The sequence below is a fragment of the Amblyomma mixtum genome, chromosome 8, assembly GCF_055824585.1.
Source record: "Amblyomma mixtum isolate Tamu chromosome 8, ASM5582458v1, whole genome shotgun sequence".
Taxonomy (NCBI): domain Eukaryota; kingdom Metazoa; phylum Arthropoda; class Arachnida; order Ixodida; family Ixodidae; genus Amblyomma; species Amblyomma mixtum.
In genome coordinates this window covers 10832765-10842248 of record NC_143019.1, presented here as the reverse complement: position 1 = coordinate 10842248, position 9484 = coordinate 10832765, and the positions used below count along the sequence as shown (strand labels likewise).

General features: G+C 50.2%; 1 protein-coding gene across 1 annotated transcript; it reads right to left on the bottom strand.

The window, feature by feature from the left end:
* Positions 1-1142: 1142 nt before the first annotated feature.
* On the bottom strand, positions 1143-7930 carry LOC149331304 (isocitrate dehydrogenase [NADP] cytoplasmic-like). The gene is made up of 4 exons (XM_089555448.1): positions 7814-7930; positions 6237-6541; positions 4292-4633; positions 1143-1629 (listed from the first exon to the last, which is right to left on the bottom strand). The coding sequence occupies exons 1-4, from the start codon at positions 7928-7930 to the stop codon at positions 1143-1145; spliced, it is 1251 nt and encodes a 416-aa protein (XP_089411574.1).
* Positions 7931-9484: the final 1554 nt, after the last annotated feature.

The following is a 9484-nucleotide window of genomic DNA, read 5'->3' as shown; positions in this document are numbered from 1 at the left end:
AAGTGTGGGAGGCGAAAGTGAGGCGTGAAAAGGGAAAGGCGAATGACAACGCGAAGATTTTGCGAAGTAAGCCACAATACCTGTGCGGTTTTTTTTATGAATGTCACGCGAAATTATGCGCTTTCGGTTGCAGTAACATTATTGCATGCGTATTCAGCCATTTCCTTACCACACTAGCTTTGTGTTCGAATAATTTTCTTTTTTGCTTGTTCAATCCAATCTCGCACTGTGCACAGCAAAAATTTTGGTATCCTTTCTCCAACGTGGCAACGCCCCGCCGCAGTGGCTCAGCGGTTACGGCGCTCGGCTGCTGGCCCGAAAGACGCGGGTTCTATAGCGGCCGCGGCGGCCGAATTTCGATGGAGGCGAAACTGTGCGATGTCAGTGCACGTAGAAATTTCCGGAGCCTTTCACTACGGCGTTCCTCACAGACTCAGTCGCTTTGGGACTTTAAACCCCTATAAACCATAAATCACTGGTAGACATCAGACACCTTTAACATACCGGGTACAGTGTTACCGCCATGACTGCCACTCACTGTTGCCTTTCGCAAAACACACATCACCTTGTCAAAACACCAATTACGCGATAAAGTTCTAGGCACACAATTACTGATGTCTCATACTTGCTTTATAGAAATATTGACTCCATTTACTGTTGATATGGTTAGCGAAGTAATGCGCCACTACTTTAATTTCAGGCGCATCGCAAGATGCGCCCGCTATCTGACGTCATCAAATGTTTTTGGAACTTGGGCCATACTGAGTGGTGTGTACCGCGTTCCATTACGCACATGAGCTATAGTCTCTCAACTCTCTTGCGATGCTCGTCGTACGACCATTTCGTGTATGTCCATCAAACTTCTGAAGATGAAGACGGCCTTTGGCTGTTGTAGAGCTGGTTGACTTTCGGTGTTGTCTGAGTAAAGGAGGGCAACTTGAGGGAAAACTCTTCCAGCCCAACACAGTCATTAGGGCCGTCACTAATTGCAGTTAATTTTTACGGCACTTTTACCGTGGCTCGGCGATAATTCCGTTATTGTGCGGAGGTGAAACCTCGCAATATAGATATAAAACGCAAAAAAAAAATACGCAGCATCGAAGATTTTGATTGTTCCGCATAGCGGGGCACCGACGGCTAATTCAGACAGGTTCTTCCAAGAAGATCTGCTGGTACGCGGTCTTCATCTGCTCGGCCACCTTGTCGATAAACTCGAAGGTGTTCAGGTAGTCCTGTCTCTGGACATTCCCGAACCCCTTGACGCACAGGGCCAAGTCTTTGGTCATGTAACCGCTCTCGACCAGGTCGAGAGCAGCCTTCTCCAGAGCCGCGGCAAAGGTGCCGAGCTTGAGGTTGACGTCAAGCTTTCCGCGGTGGCGCATGGCCTTCGTCCAGGTGTAGATGGTAGCCATCGAGTTGGTCGAGGTCTCGAGGCCGGCCTTGTGACGACGGTAGTGCTTGGTCACCGTGCCGTGAGCGACGTCCGCGACCAGCGTCTTGCCGTCGGGGCACATGAGCACGCTGGTCATGAGGCCGAGCGAGCCGAACCCCTGGGCCACGAAGTCCGACTGTATGTCGCCGTCGTAGTTCTTGCATGCCCAGACGAAGCCTCCCTCCATCCGCAGCGATCTGTGTGAGGAGGAGAAAAAGATGTATAGCGTTGTGGTTTGAAAGCTGTAGTGTTACCACTGATTAGGCTTTCTTTAGGTGTTTATTTACTTAAGGAGAAGCTCCAAAGCTTCACTTATTGTACTTTTACTTTTGGTGAAGGGCAGAGTGCGATCGGTACTCCCGACAAGCGATCCTACAATACGTTTCCCAGTTGTAGGCTCTCACAACATTTCTTTCACAGCTGCGATGGATAGCCATCATCATCATCAGCCTGGCTACGCCCACTGCAGGGCAAAGGCCTCTCCCATGTCTCTCCAATTAACCCTGTCCTTCGCCAGTTGCAGCCACCGTATTACCGCAAATTTCTCAATCTCATCCGCCCACCTAACTTTCTGCCGCCCCCTGCTACGCTTGCCTTCTCTTGGAATTCACTCCGTTACCCTTAAGAACCAGCGGTTATCTTGCCTTCGCATTACATGCCCTGCCCAAGCACACTTCTTCCGCTTGATTTCAACTCGGATATCATTAACGCGCGTTTGTTCTCACCCACTCCGCCCGCTTCCGATCTGTTGACGTTACACCCACCTATCATTTCTCTTTCCATAGCTCGCTGCGTTGTCCTTAACTTAAGCTGAACCCTCTTTGTTAGCCTCCACGTTTCTGCCCCATAGGTGAGTACCGGTAAGATACAGCTGTTGTAGACTTTTCTCTTGAGGGATATTGATAAACTGCCATTCATGATCTGAGAGACCCTGCCATATGCGCTCCACCCCATTCTTATTCTTCTAGTTATTTCCCTCTCATGATCCGGATCAACGGTCACTACCTGCCCTAAGTAGACATATTCTCTTACTACTTCCAGCACCTGGCCACGGCCCCGCCGCGGTGGCTCAGGGGTTACGGCGCTCGGCTGCTGACCACTCGAAAGACGCGGGTTCGATCCCGGCCGCGGCGGCTGAATTTCGATGAAGGCGAAATTCTAGAGGCCCGTGTACTGTGCGATGTCAGTGCACGTTAAAGAACCCCAGGTGGTCGAAATTTCCGGAGCCCTTCACTACGGCGTCCCTCATAGCCTGAGTTGCTTTGGGACGTTAAACCCCAATAAACCAAACCAAACCAAACCAACCTTCCAGCACCTGGCTACCAATTGCGAACTACTGTTCGGCTGTTGAACATTACTTTGGTTTTCTGTATGCTAATTTTTAGCCCCACCGTTTGCCTAATTCATTGATCATGCTTTGCAGTTCATGTCCTGATTGACTTAGCAAGGCAATGTCATCAGCGAATCGAAAATTACTTAGGTATTCTCTATTAACTCTTATCCCCAACTGTTCCCACTTCCGGCCCCGGAATACCTCCTGTAACCAGGAAGAAAATAGCATAGGCGAGGTCGTGTCTTCCTGCCTGACACCTTTCCTTATTGGAATTTTATTGCTGACTTTTTGGAGAACTATGGTAGCTGTGTAATCGTTATAGTCTCCCAATATTTTCACATAACACTCTTCTACACCCTGATTCCGCAATGCCTGCATGACTGCTGAGGTTTCTACTGAGTCTAATGCTTTCTCGTAATCAATGAACGCTATATATAGGGGCTGGTTATATTCTGCGCATTTCTCTATCACCTGATTGATTGCGTGAATATGGAGGGAGATGGGACCGATTTCTTTAGCAGGCCAAATTTTTAGTTGCCAAAGTTTCCGCATGTTTTTGGACTAAAATGACAATGTGAGCTCGCATCAGCTGACCGTACTATTTACGTCAATGTCGCTTCGATGACAGTGCGAAGAAGGCGTGGACGCCGATAAACCGGGTGCCATGGTCTCATATCAGAAAATGTGAATGGTTTAGGAGTAGGGGTGTGCGAATATTCGAAATTTTCGAATATAATTGGAATAGTATATTTTTAGTATTCGTATTCGATTCGAAATCCAAGTATTCGTGTTGTTTCGAATACTCGGCACGACGCGAATATTCGTATCTAGCCGAATATTCTGTTGCGAGCACCGGCGTTCATTTCGGTCCGCAAGTCCTATAGACAGAGACATAACAACTTGGCGGCGCCCAGAACAATGCGTAACGTTGGGCCATGCAGTAGCTGTCTGCGCTGGTGAACTTCTTTATGGCTATACCTGCGAAGCTGGTATAGTCAGAGCTGTGCACGAAATACCTCGCAATACGTGCCAGTTCAGTGCCAATTGAGAGGGCATTTTCTTTTGCTGGAGAAGTCGTTTCAGCTAGAAGGGAACTACTTCTGCCTAACCATGTGGAGCAGCCGGTTTTCCTTCACGACAACCTTTTATGTTCATCCCAGCAACGCTCTTTTGTGCTTGTGGCAAGCTAGCCTTGATCAATGCTGTGTACTAGCCATCTTCTCTGATATTTTCACTCTCCTAAGAACAATGTACGAAACTTTGATACTTTTTGTGCAGCCACACACACCTTTTGTGCTCATTTCATCACGGATAGTTGAACTGTGATGTTTTTGGGTGCTCAAATATGTGTTTTGGAGTGGTTAAATGCGTCTGTCCTTGATTATTCAATATTCGATTCGATATTCGGAACCAAGTATTCGTATTCGATTCGTATTCGAAAAATTTGATATTCGCACACCCCTATTTAGGAGCTTTCGAAAAGTTTTGTACGTGTTCTAGTAGCATTATTTTAAAACACGGTATACCTTGCGACCATGTCGTCGGTCAGGCGATGCTGGAAGAAGATGCCCTGGTCCTTGAATTTAAGCCTGTATTTCTTTTCGTAGAGCCGCTCGAAGATGTCCTTGAAGCGGCCGTCGTACTTCTTGAGGATGGTCTCCTTGGTGCTCAGGTAGAGGGGCAGGTTGCGCCGCAGCGCGAACTGGAAGCAGCTGTACGCGAATTCGGTGATGGACCTGTCCGTGTTGCACATCGCTGCGGCGACCCCCTGCGTGTCCTGGAACTCGTACACCTGAAGCCGGTACGGCGAACCGATGCTGGGCGTGAAGGAGACCTCCAGAGATCCCGGGCCAGGAACCACGAAGTCCCTGAGGAGGGAGATGGTACAGCTTACTTTAACAGGCAAAATTTCTGTGCTCACCTTGGTGTGGAGCAGGGGCCATGCGGTTGCAAGCAGGCAGCTCCGAGTCAAGCACAATGGGAAATAGGGTAAGGATCGAGTGTTGAGTTTTCTCATATTTTTATGGGAGTTATTTTGTCACGAGGCGGTGGAGCGCCACAAGATCACCATCAGCCTGACTATGCCCAGGACAAAGGCCTCTCCTATATCTTTCCAAAGAACCCGACCCGGTCCTGTGCCCACCCTACCTCCGCAAACTTGTTAATGTCATCCGCCCACCTAACTTAATCTGCCGCCCCCCTGCTGCGTTTGCCTTCTCTTGGAATCGAGTCGTGTCCTTGAAGGCCGTCGGTTATCTAACCTTCGCAATACATGCTCTGCCCAAGCCCAAGAAGTTCCAACGGAGCTGTAGGAGAGCCATCGCGTTGTGCACTTGTATGTGTGCGATTCAAATGCCATGTACTTTGTAGCTCTCCCAGTGCCCGCCCGTCCAGAGCTACGCTATGAAGTCTATAGATATTGCAGCAGCCACTTTACATAGGTCCAAACCGGACAGCTTAATTCTTTACCACGAGGGCTTTAGACACATGGGATGCTGTTACGCTGTTTCCTCCTTGGTCTGTTGCATTCTTTCCGGTCAATAACACGTCGAAGCACTTCGTTAATCATCAGCAACTTCCTACCTTCATCTTATAACCGGAATGGCGCTAAATGGTACAAAATAAAGAAGGAATAGGACACGACCAGCACAGGATGCAGCGCTACGTACGGTGGTGGCCGTGCTTCTTTCCTGTGTTCCTTGCCCATTTGTGAAATTTGGCTCCATTTCGATTGCGAGATTGCATACGATCTAGCCCCAGTATCTAATCCTGTGACATCCTACCTTTAACTCTCCTGCGTGACTTGACCGCGCAGGGATGGCCTAGATCGGCGTGAGAAGGTTGGTTTGCCCTGCTTTCTCTGTTCTTTTTCACATGCACGCGCACAACGATAAATGCGCAGAACTGAAACTGCGGCGCATGCTTTCGACTCACGCCGTCCACTCAAGACAACGCCAACGACATAGCGAAAAACGTTTAATAAAAAACTACCACGAGCTCTGTTTCTTCAAAAGTGAGCTTGTTCCAAATGCGCAGGCCTTGCTGCCATGTCTCTTCGACCTCAGCACGATCGCGCATTTGGTGCTTTGCGGACGAACCTTTACTTCCTAATAGAACTGATGATGCAATAGGCGGGGCTGATGTGCTTGGGCGATTCGATATTCACTAACAGAGACACTTTTTCCATTCCGTGTTAACGTAGTGCCTTCCATGAAAGTCTGAGTGAACGGAATACGTTACTGCTTCATTGTGACTCTGACAATCGTTGCTGTTCCTGTGATCGTTATAAGGTTGAGCCTTCACCCACAGGAAAGTTGCTTCAGTGTGTTATTGGGGCGCTTTTTGATGATAGATGTTCCGTTGTTGGGGGAGGTGGGCGAAGGTACTCGGTGTGGACACGTCAACTGCGCTGCCAGTAGAAAACGAGAGCGTTGGAACAGGAGAGCAGGAAAATATCGGGAGTACACTCACTTGCCAATGTGCTGGTCCCCGAACGCGTGGCGGGCGACCACGATGGGCTTGCGCCACCGTTTGACGAGCGGCGGCACATTGGCGCAGATGATGGGCTCGCGGAACAAGGCGCCACCTAGGGAGTTGCGGATGACCGAGTTTGGCGACTGCCACATGCGCTTCAGCTGGTACATCTCGAGCACGTCCCGCTCCGCCGTGATGGTGGCGCACTTGACGCCGCAGTTGAAGCGCTTGAGGGCGTCGCGAGCCTGCAGCGTCACCATGTTGTCCGTCTCGTTGCGGTTGCCGATGGACAGGTCGAACACCTGCGGGAGGACACGCGCTGCTGAAATGGTCAGCTCCTCCGACGTATGCCCTTCTCTTCCTGAGGTGCGATGTTGGTGCGCGTTAAAGATCCCCTGGAGGTCGAAATTATTCCGCAGCCCACCACTACGTCACCTCTCTCTTCTGTACTCCCACATTCTTGTTCGCAAGCCATCTGCGTGCCCTCCAAATGAGGTGGGCGGCAATAGCAGCCCGACTATGCTGATGTTACCTATAGCTACGCCACCTGACTAAGTTGTGGCTTAATGTAAGCGCCCCTATGCCTCGGCGTGAGACCAGCTAGGAAACGTCGAGAACGCCCCGCAGAGTAGTTGCTGGCTCGCGTACACTCGTCTTGTTAGGCGAACGGACGAACCAAAACCGATAGTCGGGTCGTTTCTCTGGCGATGCTGTGTTTCGCTACGACAGACCACCTGCTAATACATGAGCTGCAGGCGTAGTAACGGTAAAGCTCGATAAAGTATTGATAGGCTTTGATTAACGGTAAGGGCGCTAACGAAAGCACCTGCATGTCTTTGGACTAATCTCCGAATTTGTTCACCTCGCAGGCATTCGATCGTGTGAGGCATGGCAAAAGGAAAGGAAAGTACGCGTGGCGTAATGGGCCTAGCCATTCTCTAGCGTGTATAAATCCCGACTCTGCAGCCGCGGGTTAGTCCTGCCCGGCGATCGCTTCTAGTGCGCTATTACAAAGGCTTGCTATCTCGAAGACACCCGCTGTATCTCTCTGAAGCCAGCTAGATGTGCAGAAAAAAATAAATATGCGCCGCGCCTTGATTTCTAACCCGCGGCGGCGCGAACTCATCACCTTCGCTGGGCACTGCGCGAGAGCATCATGCTTTCGCCGCAGCCGATCACCCCCTCGTGGTAAAGTGCCACTCTCTCGCGCTGTGAATTACATGTCGTCGTCTTCATCAACTTCCAGAACACGCCGCTATCGCAGTACTTTCTTTAAGGTACGCTAAGAGGTCCCAAAATATACTATAGTGCATGCGCTACCTCTAAGGTATCCAGTCACCGATTTCGCCCATGTTTGCTTGAAGCCTGAGCTTGAAACACTAGCCTCGAACGAAAGGCGAAATGAAACGCGACGAGCTAGCGCGTATGCTTCGCATCTGGGCAAGTAGTCTAAATCGGCTGTAATTTTTTCGTCTCTTTTGCGTCATGACAAAGTGTGTTACGCCACAAACCTCGCAAAGAGTATCTCACGCCGACACAGCTGTGAAAAAGAACAAAATGGCTGCCGTCCGCACCTTGAGCTCGACGTCCACGAAGGGCAGGATGAGTTTGTCCCGCACCAGGTCCCAGATGACGCGCGCCATGTCGTCTCCCGGCATCTCGACGATGGGGCCACACTTGATGCGCTCCATGGGGCTGGCGTCGCGTCCCGGTTCCCGCTGTTGCCCTCGGTGCCGAAAAGAGGAGCCAGCGGCGGCGGCCGACAGCGTCTCAAGATGGCCGCGGCACGCGGAGGAGGAGTGCGAGAGAACGTGGGGCGCGTGAACACACTTCTTCTTCTTCTTCACTTCATCTTCTTCTGTCCACCTCGCCTGCGTGTGTGCTGTGTGCTGTCAGTGCTGCAGGTGATCGAAATTAACCAGTCCTCCACTACTGTGTCCCTCATAACACATGAGCAGCGATGCTGCTCATGTGCTCATTAGAGCTGAAATTTTATTTGGAAAAGTAAATATCATAAGATTTTGTTCGTTGTGGAGCACCACGTTGTTGTTGATTCACTTGAAATCGCACTTACCCACAGCGCGGATACAGGGACACAGTGGCCGCAACTCGCGAATGACAGGATTAATTGGAGAGATATGGGGGAGGCCTTTTCCCATGCAGTGGGCGTAGTCAGGCTGCTGCTGCTGATGATGATTATTATTTTACATGAAAGATACGGATGATGCCTGATAGCATGGATCGCATCACCTCAAAGGAACAAAAATCGAAGCATAAAACTGAGAGGGATAGGAGAAGTATGATCGGAAATAAATACTAAAAGTAATTAAGGTTGCGTCAGCCATTGGTTTCTGAAGTCTTCCACGTTGAGGTAACGATAAATATGAATCCAATGGTGGTATCTCCCTTTTCCATGACATTATCTCTCTACCCGTCCCCCCTCCCCCCTTTCTTAAAGAAATGGTACCTATTAATATTCTTAGCCTTGTAGACATTACACCCTATAGCTGCGATTACGTTGTAGTCATTCAGCGCCGCAGATGGCGCTAGGGGCGTGCTTTTTAAATCGATAGAAGGCGCTACTTGCCTCTCCTCCATTATCGGTGCAAGCAGCATAAGCGCATTTCGTTTTCCAGACAAACCAGATCACGACTTGACAGCATCCCTCCGTAACTTGCCTGTGCGCCGATCCCTCATCTTCGAGCATATCGTTAGGCAGGAAGCACTGGCTTGTCTACACTGTCGTTTTCGCTGTTTCCATGTTTCTGGTCTTCGTGCGGAGGTATCTGCTCCTTCCGGTCCGTGATGTTCCTTCGAGTTCTCGTGATACGAGCTGAGCGGAGCAGTTTGGTACCTGACGTTAAACGTGAATAACCAGTCCTCAAGAAAGAAACAGGCAGTTTCGTAGAAGAACGAGCCCATATTTCTACAGCACGGACAGCTCGACAGTGGCTAGCCTGACCTCCACACCAGAGAGTGCCGACTAATTCACCGAGGTGACTCGCGACGGCAGCATGGGTGCGCTGGTAAGCTACCTTTACAAGGAACTGTCGTTAGACAGCTGCATCGCGTTCCTATGCTACACGTTGACACGCCTTCTGTAGCTCAAGCTGCTAGTGTCACTACCACTGGTCTTCTGGCCATAGTCAGCATTTGGTGCGGCATGCAAGACGACCTGGTCATGAAAGCGTCGTAGGCGTGCGACGAGACCTTCGAGCCGCTGTATAAATGCACCCAGTTTACCG